This window comes from Equus quagga, chromosome 17, assembly GCF_021613505.1.
Source record: "Equus quagga isolate Etosha38 chromosome 17, UCLA_HA_Equagga_1.0, whole genome shotgun sequence".
In the NCBI taxonomy this organism is placed as follows: Eukaryota; Metazoa; Chordata; class Mammalia; order Perissodactyla; family Equidae; genus Equus; species Equus quagga.
In genome coordinates this window covers 8239787-8261740 of record NC_060283.1, presented here as the reverse complement: position 1 = coordinate 8261740, position 21954 = coordinate 8239787, and the positions used below count along the sequence as shown (strand labels likewise).

The window sequence follows — 21954 nt, the reverse complement described above, 5'->3', positions numbered from 1 at the left end:
TTCAGAACATGACTTGCTGGTGTTCTGAGAAGAGGGTTTCTAACCTAATCTTCCAACTCTATCTCAGTTATTATATACGTAACTCAGGGCTTGGGGAGTACTAAGAGTTCACGGAAGATAGGAGAGAAACAAGGCTTGGAAAACGGACACGTGTGTGTCCTGACAAGGCGGAGAACGTTCCTCCCATGCTTTTCCCCCGGTAATGTGTGCGTTGCGTGATAGCATTCGGTGGGGTTACTTTCTTTTTCATTTCCTCAAGCCCACCACCTCATCGTCATCATTTTACTTACTGATTCTGCCTCTTGTCTGTCTCCCCCTCTGTATTGTACGCTCCACAAGGGCAAGGATTTTTTCTGTTTCGTTCACTGCTTTTAACCTGGTTTCTAAAACTGTCTTACACGTAATCGGCACTCAGTAAATTTCTGCTGAATGGTTGCTAGTTCATTTTGTCCGCTTGTGTGTGTGAGCTGACGAGTCTGGCTCGTCTGAGATCTCAATCTCTAGAGGCATGTGAACGGTGTTCCCTGTGAGGTGGAGTCAGTTTTGCTCCCCTCCAGGTTCCGTTCCTGTTGGAAGGGAAGGGTTCCCAGTCAGTTCTCCCTTAATCCAGATTCAGTCCATTGCGTGTTTCCTGATAGAAACAGTAACCAGAAAGTTGATTAACAATACATAGCTCAGAGTGTGGAATATTTCTGATTTAGATGTAGCCTATACTTCTTTAAATTTCAGGTTTTTGAACCTTTTAAGCTACAGTGCTCAGTTTCATTTCCATTATATCCTTAATCCAGGCGTGCTGAATGTCCATACTATGTGATAGTAGATGGGAAACCATGTTTGCTACGTTAGAACTAGGTATGAATTACGGCTTATTTCACCTGTTGTCTGTCCCACTAGTACAGTTGGTACCATCAAACTTTACCTGTTTTCCCTCAATTTACAAAGACTTTTTCCCCACTGCCCAGATTACAGTTACACTATTCTAAAGGTCAAATCCTATTAGATCAAATTTCAGTGATGTGTTGAAATAGAGGAACGTTATCTGGCATTTGGAATCATTTTTATGGTGGAATTTTACTTATTGTAGTAAGATATTTCTTTCCGTCTTTAAAAAATGATTTTGAATAAGGTCGTAATTTTGATTTTGTCTATTATTCAGCTTCTCACATGAGAAAGAACATAAACCGAATAAAGGTGATCCCAAAGGTTTTTTCTCTTTCACGTCTTCCCAGTTACTCATTCACACCCAAGGCGTTGCTGTCCTGAGCTCACTTGGGTCTCGCCTGACCGAGCTGAGTCTTTGACTCATTCATCTGGAACCGTTTATTTAAGTCCTGGCTTGTTCCAGCTCCAGAGATACAACAGTGTGCGAGGAAGACAGTACCTGCCCTTGGGACAGTTGTTTTTGTTTTTTTGTGAGGAAGATTGGCCCTGAGCCGACATCTGTTGCCAATCTTCCTCTGTTTTATGTGGGACGCCACCACAGCATGACTGGATGAGCTGTGCTAGGTCCCTGCCTGGGATCCAAACCTACGAACCCTGGACCACCAAAGCAGAACATGAGAACTTAACTAGTATGCCACTGGCCAGTCCCTCTTTCTGTTGAATAGCTCTACCGAAAAACAAGGGGAGAACCTTCCCCGGGTTTCCCAGTCTCATTACCCTTCTTTATGCTTTACCTTTACAGTGGAGAAAGTAGACTGAAAAGTATTTGTCATGACAGTTTTTTGTCATTTGCAATTTGTAGCATGATGCAAAAGGCTTTTCTGTTTCAGCATTGGCAATTTTATGCATGTCTTACGGGATAACTTTTGATCCTTGTTTTGTTACATGTTTATGTGTATGTGTATATATACATCCTGTGTGTATATATATGATTTCAAAAATAAAAAGCATGCTGCTTGGCTGCCTAGCTAATGTGTAATTGTACCTGGTAAACAATTGTTCTTTCAAATTCTAACCATAGAGGGATTGAGCTCTCTTTGCTCTGATGAGCCACCTTCAGAAATTATGACTTCCTCCTTTTTGTCATCTTCTGAAATACGTAACACTGACCTTACAATACTACATGGAGAAAAAAGCAAAGAGTTAGGCAGCCAGCCCATTTTAGCCCAAGAAGGAAAAGACCACTTGGCTCTTCTAGATGTGAAAAAGATGGACAAGCCTCAGGGGGCCAGTGAAGACACAGCGGACGCCCCAGTTTCTGTTGCAGAAGGAGTTCACTGTAACCGTCCTTCCGTTCCAGCCAGTTTCCCACAGCACCTTGCTTTTCTCTCAAAGGAAGCTGGTCAAGTGGAACAGCAAAGAAATAGAGATCAAGAGTCCAAGAACCCAAATGAGGTAGCAAGTAGGGACGATAACACTGCCCTAGGTGCTGAAGACAAGTTCGTTTTGCTGACAGCCCAGAAAACACCCACCAAGCCGTCGAAGGCAGAAGACATTTGTACAGATTCTTCGTCCCCATCTGAAGTTTCAGGAGGTGGTGTTATTGAGCAGGATTCTCCTGAATCACCATTTGAAGTAATTATTGACAAAGCAGCATTTGACAAAGAGTTTAAAGACGCGTATAAGGAGAGCACTAATGATTTTGGTAGCTGGGCGATGCACACTAATGGCGAATCATCAGCAGAAATTTCAGAGTCGCATGACAGAGTATTTCCACTGCGAAATGAAGAGGCAGGGCGGTGCCCAACCTCTGCATTGCTCACTCGACAGTTTTCACACACAACTGCAGCATTGCAAGAGGTGTCTAGATGTGTGAATGATATGCATAACTTCACCAATGAAATATTGACTTGGGATTTGGTTCCCCAAGTGAAACAGCAGAGTGAAAAATCTGACTGCGTCACGAAAACTACAGGACTTGACATGAGTGAATATGATTCAGAGATTCCAGTTGTAAATCTTAAAACTAACGCTCATCAGAAAATTCCTGTACGTTCTATTAATGGGAGCACTCGCATCACCAAATCAACGAGTGATTGGACAGAAGCGTCTCTCCCACAAGAAAGTGCCTTCACTGAAAGACCTGCACCAGACTGTCTTGATTCCACTAAGGAGGTCAGTACCAAAGGTGTAGGAGGCAGTGTGCAGAAACAAGGTGGCACACTTTCAGAGCCAGCTGGGTCCCCACTTGAGAAATGCGTCTCTTTGGGTCCTGGAGCAGACACCGTGACGGTGGTTTTACCTGATGGCCACGTGAAAGGTGAGCTGAACTGGCAGAGCTCTGTGTTGGGAGAATTGACAGAGGCTGATAGTTCTGGTGAGTCTGATGACACAGTAATAGAGGACATCACAGCAGATATTTTATTTGAAGGTAACAAAATTCAGGCTGAAAAACCCGTTCCCGTTCCAAGTGCTGTTGTAAAAACAGATGAAAGAGAAGTCAACAAGATTCTCAGTTGTAACAGGGGAAGCAAGACATCTGAGAACTTGGAAGGGTCAGTCACTGACTCTGAGCCACGGCCGGTTCAGCCTGATGTTCTTGAGGGGAGCCCAGCTGGTGGTGAGGCGGCGTGTGCACACGTGCCTGATGTGAGTGTCCTGTCGGAACAGGTGAAGCAGCCAGGTAGTGTGAGGGAAGTTTCTCCTGTAAGGCCTGTGACAAGTGAGAGGCCAAGACGTCCTTCAGCATCTCCAGATGTTTGTAATGAGACAGAATTCTCACTAAATGTGACAACATCTGCCTGTTTGGGGTCATTCCATGAAAAAAGTGTTAAAGATACAGATGATTCCTCCCCAGAGGACCTGGTAGCAGCCTTTACAGAAACCAGAGAGAGAGGAATAGTAGATGAAGGTGAAGCTTGTGCAGCAACCTCAGAGAAGACTGCGGGCTTCAAACCATCTCTTCCGGGAGAAGTCTTGCATGAAGGTGAGTCAGGTGGTTCTGAAATTAAAGACGTAAAAGGCAAATACACTGAACAAAGCAGAGAAGCAAATGGAAGTGAGCTTCTGGATGTTTTCCCTACCCGACGGACTCCAGCAGCATCTCTTGACTTGGAACAGGAACAGCTCACAATCAGAGCCCTTAAAGAACTGAGTGAAAGGCAGGAGAAGTGCGCTTCTGCACAGGATGAAGTGGAATCACCTTCTGAAGAAATACTCAAGGAGACTTTAACATTTGCTCCAGAATCTTCTTGGCCACAGCAATCGTATGATGTCCTAGAACACACAGATGTCAAGACTGGATCTGATCTTGGGATTTCCAGAAAGCCCACTGTTCTCAAAGAGACTGCTAGGGTAGATGTTCTTTCCAGCCTTAGCAAGACTGAACCAGTGAACAAGCATGTCCTAGCAAGACTTCTGACAGACTTCTCAGGTAACCGTTTACATTGGACATACTGCATGCCATTGATTACTCATCAGAGTGCCATTTTTCTTAGCCTCTGACTTATGTCTCCAAGGTTATAGCTAGAATAAAAACACACTGTATAATGAGGAAAAGTGGTTTGTTTCTTTTAATGGTTGCTTGATTTGGTTTTCTTATACAAATATTTCCCAAAGCAGTAGACCACTTGTTAAAATCAATTTTCTCCTTAAAATGATTTTTTAAAGGTTTTGTTTTTTCCTTTTTCTCCCCAAAGCCCCTTGCTACACAGTTGTGTATTTTTAGTTGTGGCATGTGGGATGCTGCCTCAGCATGGCCTGATGAGCAGTGCCATGTCCGCGCCCAGGATTCGAACTGGTGAAACCCTGGGCTTCCCAAGCGAAGCGCACGAACTTAACCACTCGGCCCTGGGGCTAGCCCCCAAAATGAATTTTTTTATGCTCCAGTTTTTCCAAGGTTCTCCTTTCCTTACAAGGTGACCTTAGGGTGATTGTTGCTTTTCAGAATATTGCGTTAGGCTCTTATTTATTTACAAAGCTTATTTTAAAAGCTCCATAACAGGAGCTCTGCTTAGCACTTGGGTATGTTGCTGCTGTGGGCCTCGTGAAATCTATTTAGCAATCAAAGATAAAGGAATTCCTGCTGGGAAAGACGGTAAATGAAACTTTTAACTAATTTAGTCTTATACCGCAGAGATTTTATGCTCTGAAAGTAGGTAACCAGTTTTGTAGAACTGTTTGGTGAGTCATACTTAAGAGAACTCCTGCTTTCTTCTCCTTTGGACCTTATTTAATTTTCTTCAGGCCAAAACTTATTACGTGGTAGTAAAAGCCCTTCCCTTTGTCTTCCGTTATTTGATTGCTTTCCTAGCAGTTGGCCTTCAGTCAAATTACTTCCAATACTGTCTGTTCTGGGGTCTTGGAAAGTGTAAGAAAACAGGCTATTTAAAGCTCTTCAAAAGGGTCCCCCAACCTCGAATACCCAGTTCTGCACTTCCTGTGTGGTTAGTGCAGTGTTAGGTGCTACGGAGGGATCTCTGGTTTGCCAGACTTTTTTGACAATAGATCCTTTCTTTTAATTGAATTCATAATAGTTTACATCGATGTGAGACTTCAGTTGTACAGTATTTCTTGTCTGTCGCCACATAAGTGCTCCCCTTCACTCTCTGTGTCCATCCCCCACCCCTTCCCCTGGTAACCACTGAGCTGTTCTCTTTGTCCATGTGTTTGTTCAATTCCACATATGAGTGAAATCGTCTAGTGTTTGTCTTTCTCAGTCTGGCTTATTTTGCTTAACATGATTCCCCTCCAGGTCCTTCCATGTTGTTGCAAATGGGATGAATTTGTCTTTTTTTCTGGCTGAGTAGCAGTCCATTGTATATATACACCACATCTTCTTTATCCAATCATCGGTCGATGGGCGCTTGGATTGCTTACATGTCTTGGCTATTGTGAATAGTGCTGCAATGAACATAGGGATGTATATGTTACTTTAGATTGTTGATTTCAAGTTGTTGGGGTAGATACCCAGTACTGGGATAGCTGGGTCATATAGTAGTTCTATTTTTAGTTTTTTGAGGAGACAGTAGGTCCCCTTTTTTAAGTGGAATCGCACAGAAAGTTACAATGTTTAAAACAAAAATCAGATTTTTGTTAGGGTAAACTTATAAGTGTGATTATAGTTTACTTTTTTTCTATAAAGGTTTTATTATTCACGGAGTGGGGAGGGGTCTCTGTCCTTAGCCACCGTCCTCTCCTGGTGGCAGCCAGAACGCTGCTCAGCTCCTCCCATCGGGGGCGCCTTTCACGAGGAACAAAGCCACACACCTCTTGGGTCTCATCCGGCGCTGACCTGCTGTGCCTGCTGAGATGCCCATGCCAGCAACTGTGCCTCGGCTTGGTGGCATCTTGCTTACCTGTGGCCCTTGCTGAGGCCCCCTCGGCCGCAGGGTACCACGGAGCCACGGCTGCTGCGGCAGAAGGGCACGGTTTACTTTTTATAAAGCCATTTCCTTACTGAAGACCATGGGCAGATGACTTCATCCTCCTATATTTTAATCCTTAAAATAGAGATAATAATTATGCTTACCTTATTATAACGTGAGGATTAGACGTGAAAATGCAGGTAATGGAGTACACAGTAAGTACTCATTCAGCACCAAGTACAGGACATGGCATAGAGTAGGTACTGGATAATTATTTGTTAATTCCTTAATGGTTAATTAAGTGAATGAATTGTTAATAGTTATCAGTGAAAACATTGAGACTTTCATAAACAAAAAATTTTTAATGGCATTTAAAGATAGCTGTTAATACTGTAGTAATTGAAGACTGTTGAGCTTAGATTAAGGAGTACTAAATTCTGATTGTTGCTTTATTGTGTCTTGAAGTGTGACCTTGAACAAGTAGGTTACGTCACCTTTTAGGGCCTCGGTTTCCTTGTGTGTAGAGTGAGGATGTTGATGTAGATGGTCTTCCACATCATTTCAGTGATGTGATCCTATGACTCTGGCATATCCTGGGTTTCTCCGTGAGTTGTTGTCGTAATTCTTACAGGTAGTTCCTTTGAGTGATAGGCAGACAGGAATTAGGCTCCAAGAGCGCCACTGTCTAATTCTGGCAAATTCCTGCTTTGGTGTGACCTTGGACAACTAGCCTAGCTGGTTCAGCGTCTTCCTTTGTTAATATGGTGGTAATTGTTTTGCCCTGCTTTGTAGTGTTGTAGTAAATAAAGTACAGTGTTAATACTAATTATTCGTAATTCTCAGCTGAGTTATTTAATCTAGTGTGAGAGATGACAAGGGCTATGGAAGTTAGGATGTTTGTTAATGACCAAATTCTTTGGTTAGTAGATATTTTTAGATGATAATATTAAAGAAGTCTGATATAGTTAGACCAAGAAGCTGAAAGGTCTTTGCAGGTTTCCAAATTGAAAACCTTTTTAAATTGTCTTACTTTATGAGTAAATCTTTTAAAATATAAACTGCTTTAGTAAAATACATCAGTCTCTAGTTCGAAGTAGTATATCTGAATGGTCATCTTTTCTCAAGGAAAACCAGTTGTGTGGTTAGTTCTGCCTAAAGTTGTTGGGGAAAATAGACCAAAGAAACAATGGAAAAAATGTATGGTCTTTTTCTTTTGCTATTTTATGGTATATTGTATACAACATGCTGTCTGTATATGTATGTTGATTGTATAGTGAAGCCTAGATGATATTATAGTTAGTTGCTCAGTAATTATGGTCTGATCTGTGGTCTGACTAATCTTCTGGAAAAAAATTAGATCCCTGTCTCATATACCTAATTAGGTGGAGACAATTTCTTGAATTTTGGTATCCAGCTTGGCAAAAATGCAAGGAAATAGGCAGGTATAGAGTTTGGTGATAGGTTCGTATGTTGTGACAACTATTCTGGAAGGCAGTTTGGCAATGTGTAACAAAGACCTAGAATTGAGCGATTTGTTTCTGGGAATTTATGGTAAGGGCAAAAAAATTGACGTGGGAAAACAACCACAAGGTGTTCTTTGTCGGCCTGTCTGCGATAGAACAGATACCTCGGTGTCGTTAACAGTTAGACATGGTCCACTATGTTCTGACATGTCCATGCAGTCGAATGTTACATAGCCTTCCAAGTTGTTAGAGGTTTTTATTTTAAGAAGTGGAGAAATATAGAAAAGTTCAAAAAGACATACACTCGTATTTCTGTATATAGCATTAACTTCTATTAATTATTAACATTAGTGGTCATATTTGCTTCCAAACTAAAGGACCCTTTGACTACCGCCTGACCACTCGCTTCTCCCCTTGCCCAGACGTGACCGCCATCATGCACCTGATAGATCCTTCCAGTTTATTTTAAATGTGTGCATATGTAGTATTGTTTTGTGTTTTTAAAACTTTGTTAATAGTATCCTGTTTGTTATGTAACTTGTTTCATTCAACATTAGGTTTTTTGACTCCTTTCATGTTGAAATATATAGAATTTACTCATTTTAACAGGTATGTTGTAGTCCGTTTTATTGCTATGTTATTATTTCCCTTTTGATTACCATTTGGGTTATTTTCCATTTTTTACTGTTATGGACAGCGCCGAAGTTGACATCCTTATACTTCTCTGTTTTTACACATATACAGATATCTCCAGGATCAGTGTGCCACTGCTTATCAATCTCACTTTAGGTATGCGCGTGATTTTTCTGGTAACTGTCAATTTGCTGTCAAAGTTGGAGTTTCTACTGTTATGTGAAAATGTAGGTATTTTATTAATAAGAACTACGTTACTGAACACCTACCAGAGTTTTTGTTATATGATGAATGCTTAGAGTAGGGAAAAAAAGTTAAACAAGGTGTTCAGAATAATCCCTATTTTAGTATTAGTAAAAGTGAATCTGTAGGGCCTGCCCAGTGGCACAGTGGTTAAGTGCGCACGTTCCACTTCTCCGTGGCCCAGCGTTTGCTGGTTCGGATCCCGGGTGTGGACATGGCACTGCTTGCCACGCCATGCTGTGGCAGGCATCCCACATATAAAGTAGAGGAAGATGGGCATGGATGTTAGCTCAGAGCCAGTCTTCCTCAGCAAAAAGAGGAGGGAGGATTGGTGGCAGATGTTAGCTCAGGGCTAATCTTCCTGGGAAAAAAAAAAAGTGAATCTGTATTCCCTACACACAGTGAACCAGAAGTAAAGTTTTAAAAACAAGATCAAAACAGTTCTTCTTATAGTATGGCCAAGTAGGCTTTTACTGGAACTGACCTTTTTGCATATAGTCACGTGTCGCTTAGCGACAGGGATATGTTCTGAGAAGTGTGTCGTTTGGCAATTTTGTCATTGTGTGGACATTGTAGAGTGTACTTGCACATCGTAGAACATACTTGGAGATGGTTTAAACTGCTACAGACCTAGGCTGTGTGGTACCAATCTTACGGGACCACCACCGTATATGTGTTCCATCGTTGATTGAAACATCGTTGTCTGGTGCATAGCTGTAACTGTATACTCTGGACAAGATTGGAAACAAAAAGAAAGACCTGAAGGTACTGGAAAATGAACAGAGCAGGCAGAGTCTGAAAAAGGGCTGAGACTTTGGAGACGAGACCTGTGTGAAATTAGTCTTCCATTTGTACTGCTTTTAGCCAGAGGACAGGCTGAAGTTGGCACCTGGCAGGTTGGCTAAAACTCTCGTAGAAAACTGAGCAGAGGACAGAATTCAGGTCAGCCATTCAACCACCAGAAAGTGAGGGGAGGGGGAATCCTGGAAAGGAGAGCTCCAGAGAGTGAGAGCCTAAAATTCTGTGTATGAGCCTCTATTTAATCCCTGAACCACGCATGTGCATGGAAGCCCACAGGCAGCCCAGCTAAAGATAAAGGGACTGAACTAAGATGTGAGGTGCTGCCCAGGAGACAGGAATTTGCAGCTTGGGTCCTGCCAAATTTAACTGCATACTAAAACAGAAATATCAGTACTCTCCAGAGGGATATGCAGAGTCCTGAGGCTGCACAACATAATATTCACAATGTCCAAGATATAATCCAAAAGTACACAACATTTTAAAAACCAGGAAAATACGATGCAGTCTGAAGAAAAGAGACAACCAACAGAAACTAACTTTCTATGTTAGAACTGGGAGACGGGTTTTAAGGCAACTGTTGTAACTGTTCAGTAAAGTAAAGAAAATATGCTTACCCTGAATGAAAGAAAGGAAATCTCAACTGAGAAATAGGAAAAGAAGAAGAGCCAAGTGGAAATTCTAGAACTGTAAGATTCAGCAGCTGAAATTAAAATTCACCAAGTGGCCTTATCGGCAAAGTGGATGTGACAGAGGAAAGAGCCGGTGAACTTGATGAACAAGCAACTGTCCAACCTGAGGAACAGAAAGAAAAAATATTACCAAGCTTCAGGGACCTTTGGGACAATATTATATAAGCTCTAACTTTATAATTGGAGTCCCAGAAGGAGAGGAAGGTGAGAGACTGGAGAAGGACATATTCGAAGATAAATGGCAAAAAAGTTCTCAGATTTTATGCAGAACACACTTACTGGTTAAAGAAGCTTAGCAAACACCTACCAGGATAAGGACAAAGAAAACCATACTTTGGTACATGTGTCAGGGGTCCCCACGACCACCCTCAGGCTCAGTGATTTGCTAGAAGGACTCACAGGATTCAGAAGCTTTTAAACTCAAGGGTTTATTACAGTGAAAGGACAGAGATGAGATTTGACAAAGGAGAAAGGCACATGGGCTAAAGTCCAGGAGAAATCAGCTGCAAGCTCCCAGGTGTCCACTGGAGTCACACAGAGGTATCCTTAACTCTCCATCAGGGATATGTGACAGCATGTGCAAAGCGTTGCCAACTAGGGAAGCTCAGTCAATCCTTGTGTCCAGGATGGTGTGCAGTGCCCACATGACTGACCTCAGCTACTCAGCCCCCAGCCCCCAGAGCAAAAACCAGTGTTGCCATAAATCATATTATTAGGATGAACTTCCCTGGTCACACGGGTACAGCATGGCCCAAGGCCCAGCCACGCAAAAGTGCCTGTCAGCCAGGATATTTCAAGGGCTCAGAGTTCATCTCCCAGGAGTCAGCCAGTCCTGAAGACAGACCTTTCTTTGGCTTGTGCAGGATTTGAGCATCCCAGGCCTGCTAAGTTAGCCCTTTTCTGCACAGTATATCATAGTTGATTGCTGAAACCAAAGGTAAGGAGAAAAATCTTGGAAGTAGCTAGAGAAGAATGACACGTACAAGAGAATGGCAGTTATAATGAGAACTTACTTCTTAGCAGAAACCACAGATGTCAGAAGACAGGGAAGTAACATCTTCTGAAGTGCCAAACAGGGAAAAAGCTGTCAACCCAGATTTCTCTATCTGGCAAAAAAAAACTCTGCAAAAATGAAGGCAAAACAAAGACTTTTTTTAGATAAAAGAAAACTCAGAGAATTTATCACCAGAAGACCTGCACTACTAGAAACACTAAAGGAAGTTCTTGAGATTAAAGGGAATTGATATCAGTTATAAACTCAGACCTTGAGGAAGGAACAGAGAGCATCAGAAATGGTAAATATCTGGGTAAATATTAATATTAATTTTAAGTAGACTGAAAAGTCAAAGATGTACGTTGTATTCCCTAAAACAACCACTAAAATAATAAGGCAAACACACATAGCTAAAAAGCCAGTAGATAAATTAAAATCTTCAAATAATCAAAAAGAAGCAAGAAAGGAAGAACGGGGTAACAAAAGACAGAGGAAAGATGGGAATAAAATGGGAGACATAATGCAACCATATCAGAATGTTAACGGGCGGAACACTGCAGTCAGCACTGTGGCAGGCTGCATGAAAATGCAAGACCCACTTGGAGGCTGACTATAAAAAGTGCACTTTAAATATAAAGACACAGATAGGTTGAAAGTAAATGGATGGAAAAAGGTATACCAAAAAATATATAAATGTATGCCATGCAGAAGTAAGCATAAGAAGACAAAGCGTATTACCAGAAATAATAAGTGACATATTATCATGATAAAAGATATCAGGAAGTCTGGCGGTCATAAATGAGTATGTGCCTAATAACAGCTTCAGGATACACAAAGCAAAAATTGACAGAATTAAAGGGAAAAACAGGCAATTCTATAATCTTAATTGGAGGTTTTAATACCTCTTTTTTGGCAATTGATAGACCAGCTATTCATGCACAAAGATCTAAACAGCACAATCGACCACTTTGACCTAAATGATATTTATGGAACACTGTACCCTGCAGTGGCAGAAGACACATTTTTTCCAAGGACACCAATATGGACAATATGCTAGGCCATAAAACAACTCATAAATTTAAAGGATTAAAATCATATAAAATATATTCTAAGATTATAGTGAAATTAAATTTTAAAACGATGAAAATAAGATAACTAGGAAAATTTCCAAATATTTGGAAATTAAGCAAGACACTTTTACACAATTTATAGCTCAAAGAAGAAAGCACAAGAAAAAATTTTAAATGTTTTAAAGTGAATGATAATGAATATGCAATATATCAAGCTTGCGGAATGTAGTGCCAAAAGGAAAATTTATAGCAATAAATACTTACATAGAAAAGGAAAATACCAAAATTCGGTGGTCTAGGGTTTCAACTTAAGAAGCTAGAAAAGGAAGAGCAAAGTAAACCCAAAGAAAGTAGGAGGAAGGAAATAATAAAGATAAGAGCAGGAATGAATGGAATAAAAAAGAAAATTAACAAGGCCAAAATTTGGTTTCCGGAAAAGATCAACAAGATTGATTTCTTGAGTGATCAAGATAAAAAGAGAACACAGATTACCAATATCAAGCATAAAACAAGGGATATCACTTCAGATCCTACAAAGTGAAGGGATAACAGAATAGTATGAACAACTTCATGCCAACAAAGTCATCAACTTAGACGAGGTGGACAGATCCCTTGGAAAATACAACTTACCAAAGCTAACACAGTTTCTTTTAAATTCATTATCAAAAATCTCACGTAAAAAAGTCCAAGCCCAGAGATTTTACTGGGGGATTCTTAACAAACATTTAAGGCAAAAGGGGATAACACTTCCCAACTCATAGACTAGTGTATAGTAATGCCAACACTGGGCAAAGTCATTACAGTGAAAATTATAGACCAGTGTCCCTCGTAAACATAGTAAGATGAGAAATCCTTCACAAAATATTAGCAAATCAAATCCGGCAATATATCAAAAGGTTAATACAGCATGGCAAAGTGGAGTTTGTTCCAGGAACCGAAGCCTGTTTTAAGATTGGGAAATCAGTCAACATAATTCACCATAACAACATAACAGAGAAACTATGTGATTATTTCAATCGATACAGAAAAGCCATTTGAAAAAGCCCAGCATCCTTTTCTGGTAAAAGTGTTCAGCAAACTAGGAATAGAAGGTAATTTCTTCAGTCTAATAAACAGCATCTGTTGACTCTACAGCTGACTTCATACTTAATGCCAAAATATTGAGCACTTTTCCACTAAGACTGGGTACAGGGCAAGGATGCTCACTCTCGCCATTTGTCTTCAGCATCATCCTGGAGGTCCTACCTGTTGAATTATGAGAAAAAATAGAAATAAAAGGAATGAAAATTGGAAGAGAAGTCGTTAACTGTCTTAATTTACTGATGACATGATTGTTTACATGGAAAATCTTAAGGAATCTACAAAACGACTACTAGGGGCGCTGCCCCGTGCCCGAGTGGTTAAGTTCGCACGCTGTGCTTTAGCACACTCTGCTTCGCTGGCCCAGGGTTTTGCTGGTTCAGATCCTGGGCAACGGACGTGGCACAGCTCATCAGGCCATGCTGAAGTGGAGTCCAACATAGCACAGCCAGAAGGACCCACAACTAGAATCTACAACTGTGTACTGGGGGGCTTTGGGGAGAAGAAAGAAGAAAAAAATTGGCAGCAGATATTAGCTCAGGTGCCAATCTTAAAAAAGAAAAAAAACTACTAAGACTAAATGAATTTAGCAAAGTTACAGGATATCAGGTTACTACACAAAACTCAGTTTTACTTGTTATATACCAGCAGTAAGTAATCAGAAAATGGAATTTTTTAAAAGTTCCATTTACAGTAGCATCAAAAGCATAAAGTAGGAATAAATTTCACCAAAAATAATGTGCAAGGCCTCTATAGTGAAGACTACAGGACTGCAGAGAGAAACTAAAAACTGTCCAAGAGGAGAGCGGTGCTGTGCTCATGGATTAGAAGCCCCAGGATTGTTAAGATGCCAGTCCCAGCCAGATTCATGTGTGGATTCAATACAATTCAAAGTCCCAGAGGAATTTTTCTATAGAAATTGACAGGCTTATTCTAAAATTTCTATGGAAATACACAGAACTTAGCAAATCCAAAGCAGTCTTGAAGAACAGCAAAACTGGAGGACTCTGAATACTCCCTTCAGGGCGTAAAACTTCAGTCATAAAGACCGTGCGGTACTTGCAAATGAGTCAACAAAAAGATCGAATAAACAGAGAATCCAGAAATAACAAACCACCACAAATTGAGCAATTTGAAACAACACGACTTGATTATCTTACTGCTTTCACGGATCAGGAGTCCTCTGCTCAGGATCTCAGCAGGTTGAAAGAAAGTGTGATTCTGAAATCGCCGGGTGTGACCAGGGTTGTGATCCCATCTGAGGCTCAGGGACCACGTCCAGTCCAAGCTCAGTGATTTTTGGCAGAATCCAGTTCCTGGAAGTTGTAAGACCAGATCTCTGTTTTCTTGCTTGCTGGCTGTGGGCTGGGGCTCTTGCTCAGCGCCCACAGGCTGTGCTCAGATACTAGTCTCTTGGCCCTTTCACAGCACGGTGGCTTACTTCTTCAAAGCTATCAGGAGAATTTCGCTGCTACAGGATCTTACAGAACTGAAATGTAAACACGAGAGTGACTGTCCCATCGTATTCACAGGTTCTGCTGACATTTGGGGCAGGAGGAAGGATCATACAGGATGTGTACACCAAGGGGCAAGAGTATTGGGGACCATCTTAGCATTCTGCCTGCCACACTCTCTGCTTCCGGTGATATGCAAAAATTAATTTAAAATACATTAAAGACCTGAACATAAAACTAAAACCAGGGGCCGGCCCCGTGGCTGAGTGGTTAAGTTCGCACACTCTGCTTCAGTGGCCCAGGTTTCACTGGTTCAGGTCCTGGGCACAGACATGGCACTGCTCATCAGGCCATGCTGAGGCAGTGTCCCACATGCCACTACTGGAAGGACCTAGAACTAAAAATATACAACTACGTACTGGGGGGCTTTGGAGAGAAGGAGGAAAAATAAAAAAAGATTGGCAACAGTTGTTAGCTCAGGTGCCAATCTTTAAAAAATTTTTTAAAAACAACTAAAACCATAAAACTTTTAGAAGAAAGCATAGGAGAATATCTTTGTGACCTAGGGGTTAGGCAAAGGTTTCTCAGGTCACAGAATGCACTAGCCGTAAAATAAAAAATCAGTAAATTAGACATCAAAATTAAAACTTGCTCATTAAAAGACACCACTAATAGCAAACCATTAACTGGGAGAAAGTGTTTACAAAACATGTATCTCATGAAGGACTAGTATCCAGGAAATACTGAAAACTTATTTCACTAGGGGGCTGGCCTGGTGGTGGTATGGTTAAGTTCGTGCACTCTGCTTCGGTGGCCCAGGTTCATGGGTTTGGATCCTAGGCGCTGACCTACACATTGCTCCTCAAGCCATACTCTGGCGGTGTCCTACATACAAAATAGAGGAAGATATGCATAGATGTTAGCTCAGAGCCAATCTTCCTCACCAAAAAAACCCAGAAACCAAAACAACTCATTTCAACAATAAAGAGACCAACACACAATAAAGATATTTGGCAGAAAGATTGGCACTTCACAGGAGAAGATATACAAATGGTCAGTAATCCAAAAAAAATGTGTTCAGGGGCTGGCCCCGTGGCCGAGTGGTTAAGTCTGTGCGCTCCGCTGCAGGCGGCCCAGTGTTTCGTTGGTTCGAATCCTAGGCACGGACATGGCACTGCTCATCAAACCACGCTGAGGCAGCGTCCCACATGCTACAACTAGAAGGACCCACAACGAAGAATATACAACTATGTACTGGGGGGCTTTGGGGGGAAAAAGGAAAAAATAAAATCTTAAAAAAAAAAAAATGTGTTCAGCATTACGAGTCTTGACATAATTAAAATCAAAATAAGAAATCACTCACTACACAGCCACTTGAATGGCTAAAATTAAAGACTGGAAACACCCAACGTTGGCGAGGCTGTGGAACAGCTGAAACTCTCCAACTGTTGGTGAGTATGTAAAATGGTACAGATACTTGAGAGGAAGGTTGGCCAGTTTCTTAGAGAGCTAGATATGCACCTTCTCCATGATCTAGCAGCTCCGCTGTAGAGAGATGAGAGCGTGTCATTGTATGAAGACTTGTTTATATTCATAGCAGTTTTATTCATCAAAGCTCAAAGCTGGAAACAGCCAGTTGTCCATCGAGAAGGGACTAGATAACCTGTGGTCCAGCTGGTCATCTTCTGATATTTGCAACAGTAAGGATGAATCTCAGAAATTTTGCCAAGTGAAAGAAGCAGGATAAAGAATTCGTGCTGCAATTCCGTTTATGTGAAATTACAGAATAAGCAAACTGTTCTGTGTAGGAAAAGATCAGAGCAGTGGCTACTTCTTGGGGTGTTGACTGGGAGGGATCCTAAGGAAATGTTGGGACGATGGTAATGTTCTGTAGCTTGATAGGGTTACAGAGGGGTATGCATGTGTCCAAAGTCTGAATGTATTGTGTTTCATTGTTTGTAAATTTTACATCAAAAGAAAAATACTAAATATTGGACTTTAGTTAATGACATGCAAGCTGACATTGATTTCCTGATATTTGTATTGTACTTTGACATACATAAAAAGTAAGATAGACTGAGGGACAGATATATAATTAAGTATAGTAAAACAGTAGTGGATGGTGGTGACAGCTGCCCCACAATGTGAATGTACTTAATGTCACTGAGCTGTATGCTTAAAAATGGTTGAGATGGTCAATTTTATGTTAGATGTATTTTATGACAATACTAAAAATAAGATGTTAATGGTAAAATCTAGATAGTGATTATATGGATGTTCCCTCTAAGCTCTTTTCGACTTTGCTATATGTTGGCGGGGGGAGGGAATTAAATGTTGGAAGGAAATAAAGCAGAGGAGGAGAAAAGCCGTCCCGTTTATGATCAGAGTCCCCTTGTTTCCATGGGGGAACTCAGCAGAGCCACTAGGGAAGTAGAGTAAGATCTCAAAAGTCAAGGGTGTGTGTATGACCTAACTCTTCATTTTAAAAATTTATTTTGCTTATTGCTGGTAAAGATTTTAGAGACTTAACTTGTTTAGAAGAGAAGAATTTTATGTCACGTACTGTTACAGTCTGATACCATGTCACTCATCGGTGTTACCCAGCAGACTGTCAAAGAGACATTCAAGTCCAAGTGCATCACGACCTTAGGAGAAATTTCATGTTGCCGTGACGTGACTGGCATGAAAATTGAATTAGAAATAAATGTGTGCAAGGCCATAAAATCACCTTACATTTGGTTGGGCTTTCACAATTATAGCAATTAACTAGTGTTTTGTTTTAATTTGGAGTGGATCTGATGTCTCCTGCAGACTTACGTCTCTACTTGCTTTATTGGAGCATTTAGTGGTTGTCCAACATGTGCAAAGAACCAACTAGACTCAGAAGAACAAAAAGGATAGAAAATGAGAGCCAGAGTTTTGTGTCTTTGTCCATTCCATCGTGGTTCAGCACTGCGTTTATCTTTAATTATATTCTTTAGATAACTGAGTTCAAAATTTCCCTTATTCAGATCCACCTGGCTATTCCATTGGGAAGGAGTAGTCAGGGCCATTTTGTTTTCTGTGCTTTATAAATCTGAAATTGAGGGCAAAGGGGATGTGTGGTTATTTTAATGGACAAAAAACTGTTTTTTCCTGACAGTCTGAGAGGAATGCTAGTTTGGAAGGGGTTCCTGCAAGTGTCTCTGGCCTGCTGCCAGGTGCGTCCGTGACTGAGAGCATGTGTGTCTGTCTTTGACAGCGACAGCTTTGTATTCTGTCAGTGATCCTTCTGTGCCGTTTTAAGAGGATATCTTTGTTTCAGGGCAAATCTGTAGCAGAGCAGACTATTAACCCATTTCGGCAGCCACAAAATTTGGATCTGAGTTTATAAACACATAATCCAATGTCTTTTGCAACTCAAAAAGTGGCTTCATTTATTGTGAACTATTAATGTAAACAAGGGAAAGAAATAATCATGAAAACCTCTACATATTTTTCTTTATGTAAATAATTGTTCATATAAAAAACTTAACTCCCTATTTCCCCGTTAGTAATGAGCAGTTTCCCTTTTGGGGTCATAAAATCTGGGGCTTTTTTTCTTTTAGTTATTTCAGCCACATTTAAATTTTCTTAGAGATGTATATTGATAATCTTTGGCTGAGAAAGAGTTGCCCTGAGCTAACGTCCTTGCCTGTCTTCCTCTGTTTTGTATGTGGGTCGCCACCAGAGCATGGCCACCAACAGGTGGTGTAGGTCCGCACCCAGGAACCGAACCCAGACCATTGAAGCAGGGCACGCCTATATTTACAAATTTTGAAAAACTAAAGCACAGAAGATAGGACGTATTGTATGGATCCTTGAGTTGGAGATTTACTTTTAAAAATGAAGTTAAAGCTGGTTGACTACTAAACCTTGAAATTTCTTGAACGTTTATTCCTTTCCAGAATAAGCATTTGACCAGCCTTTCTTTTCTTTGAGATGTATTCTTGGGAGAGTGGATTAAAGTCAGTTGAGCCTTGGGAATGGCTGAAGTTGGAGTCAAACTAAGCGCTTTCCTCAAATTCAGTAGGAAGCATCTGTGGGTGGGGAATCAACAAGCTTTGCACTGTGCTTGAATTGGCAGGGACCCATTTGTTTCTCCTTAGTCTGGAGATGCCATTGGATGTGTTAGTGCCCTCTTTTGGTGTAAGAAGGGTACTGCAGTGGGCATCTTTCAATAATACAGGCAAGAGGTAGACATCCTTGAAAGCTTTTAAAATAGAAGTAAAGTGGTCACGTTATGGAAGATTTAGAAAATGGAAAGAAGGAATCACTCATAATTCTACCAGCAATATAAACATTCTTGGTGAATACAGACATTCTTTGTCAGATGTTTCCTCTGCCATTAGCAAGATAATTAAAATAACCAAGAAATAGTTGACTTTACTTTCATAAAGTTTTAGACAGAGGCTGTATTATGTATTGAAATGGATTCTAAGAAATAACAGGCATAGGGGCCGGCCCGGTGGTGCAGCAGTTAAGTTCATGCACTCTACTTCGGCAGCTCAGGGTTTGCTGGTTCGGATCCCAGGCGTGGACCTGCATACTGCTTGGCAAGCCATGCTGTGGCAGGTGTCCCACATATAAAGCAGAGGAAGATGGGCATGGATGTTAGCTCAGGGCCAGTCTTCCTCAGAAAAAAGAGGAGGATTGGCAGTGGATGTTAGCTCAGGGCTAATCCTCCTCTAAAATAAAAAAGAATAAAATCATTGGGGTAATCTTTAAAAAAAAAAGACATAATTAGTACAAGACAAGACTTTAAACATATTGAAGCACAACTAGAAAAAGTCAGTCTTTCAAATGAAAATAAGTTTTAGGTGATGTAATATTAAAGATAAAGTTTGACCTGAAAAGTAAGGGAATACGGACTGTGCTTTTGAGAACTTTCGGCTTTTGTTTTTCCAGTGTCTGTTGGACTAGCTTGGGCCAGTACTCGTTAGAGAGAGGCCAGCCAGGGCTTCATTCTGTCTCTAAGATAGTGCCCTCGACTGGCAGTTTATCAGCCCTCTGGCTCTCAGTTAAGGTCTTACTTTCCGTGGGTAGATTCAAGAAGGTAGACTCTGTCGGGCCTTGGTGTTTGAGTGGGCAGATAAGGGAGACGGGAGAGTGAGCCCTATTTCCGTATCCCTGTCTTGGGTCACTGGGCAGATACTAGAACCATTTTCTGAACAGGGAGCAGTGGCCAGGGGAGATAATGGGTTCTTTGATGTGAGGAGTTTGAGGTGCTATGAGATGCTCCTGAGTGATCTCTTCTGTTCCCGTGGCTTCACATTCCCGCCTGTGTGTTGATAGTTCCCCAATCTATGCTAGCCCCCTCTGCCCCGTAGGCCTGGATATCATACTACCTTTAGCTCCTCGCCCTCTGCCCCACCCCAACCTTTTACACATCATTCTCTTTGTTTAATCATAGTGCTGACAGCGCAGCCTTTCTTCCATAGGAAATTCTATGTGGAAGCTTGATAGGTAAAATAGATCGAAGGAGCTGATTGGTTGAAAGGGTCCCTTGTAATCCCCTTATCTTCTCTCTCAGTATCTTGTTAGCAACAGAAAGGAGAGGGGAAAAATCTGTACTTCTCTTTAGATTTTCACTTTAGTTCTTCAGTTTTGCGTTATGCTTGTAGCAGGGATTGGCAGTGAAGTGAGAATAGTAATAGCTCGTGTTGCATTACTGCCTGATCTCAGCACTTCTGCACGTTGACCTGTTTGATCTTGGCAGCATCCCGATAGAGCAGATACTGCATTGTCCCATTTACAGATGAGGAACCCGAGGCACAGAGACGTTAAGTGTCTTCCCAAAATCACAGGGTTAGTAAATGGAAGAGGGTGCAAACCGAGACAGTCTGGAGCAGAGTTTGTTCTTTGCTGTCCTGTCTCTAAAGCGGGGGATAAAGTGTGTCACCAGGTAGGGATCTGGGGCCAAATGGAAGCCAGAAGGTGTGAAGGGGCTCCAAAGAGAATACTGGGATAATCTCTAAAGTAAACATCCCTTAGCACACAGTTGTACCTAAAGCTGCGTCTAACTGTGTCTTCCGTAATCATCTCTGGTAATGAAAGGACCGTAGGTGCTTATCTCTGACACAGTAACCAGATTTCTAGAGTGAAGTTTTCTTTGTCGGTCATTTTTAAATAAGATTTTATACATAAATTGTTTAAAAATGGTGCTTCTGAGTAGTTTAAGGGATCAGGAAACTGTTAAGGAGTCCTTCCCCCGGGCATGTTGCTTACACTGTTGATTATTTTAGCAGACACTTTTATAGACAATACAGTACAAGCTTGGGATAGTTGGATTATTATGAAGTTTGAGTTCCTAGTAAAAGACTTCAAATTAAAAGGTTTTACCGTACATTATTGTTCTTCCTTTGCCTCCAGTTCTGTCTCACGCATCAAGTTTTTAATTTGTTAAACACTTGAAGACCAAAAATATTACCGTGTGATCATTTAACTTTTTTAAAAGACAACCTTATTGGGGTATAATTGATATGCAGTAAATTGTACATATTTAGAATACACGATTTGAGAAGTTTTCACCTATGTAGACACCTGTGAAACTCGCCACAGTCAAGGTAGTGAACATCTCCATCACACAGGCGCTTCACTGTGCCTCGTTGTGCTCCCTCCTGCCAGACGACCACGGATCTGTTTGCTATCGCTGGATTGCTTTGTGTTTTCTAGAATTATATACGTATGGAATCATAGAGTATGTACTCTTTTTTTTGGTCTGGCTCCTTTCACTCAGCTGAATCATTTTGAGATTCCTCCATGTTGATGAGTGTACTGCTGAGTAGTATTCTGTTGTATGGATATACCATCTGTTGATGGACATTTGTTTTCGCTTTTTGCTGACATTTTTAATTTTCACTGTTGCTTATTTTGCGAATAAAGCTGCTGTAAATGTTCATGTGCTAATCTTTATAGAACATAATATATTCTTTTCTCTTGAGTAAATACTTGGGGAGTGAAATGGCTGGATCATAGGATAGTTGTATTTAACTTTGTAAGAAACTGCCAAATTGTTTTTCAAAGTGGTTTGCATTCTTTTACATTGCGAGTAGCCTGTGTGAGAGTCCCGCTTCCTCTGTGTCCTTGCCAACACTTGGTGTGGTCGGTCTTTTAAATCTAGACGCTCTGCCAGGTGCATAGTGGGAGCTCATTGCGGTTTGAATTTGCGTTTCCCTGATGAGTAATGATGTTGAGCATCTTTTCACGTGTTTACCTGCCATCCATGTATCATCTTTGAGGAAAGGTTTGTTTAAATTTT

The 21954-nt window shown here is 41.1% G+C and overlaps 1 protein-coding gene across 1 annotated transcript in view; it reads left to right on the top strand.

The window, feature by feature from the left end:
- Nucleotides 1-21954, top strand: part of RTN3 (reticulon 3) — a 59632-nt gene that overhangs the window by 21863 nt on the left and 15815 nt on the right. The window contains exon 3 of the mRNA XM_046643237.1: nt 1964-4315. Within this exon, the coding sequence (XP_046499193.1) occupies nt 1964-4315 (2352 nt within the window). The remainder of the gene's footprint in view (nt 1-1963; nt 4316-21954) is intronic.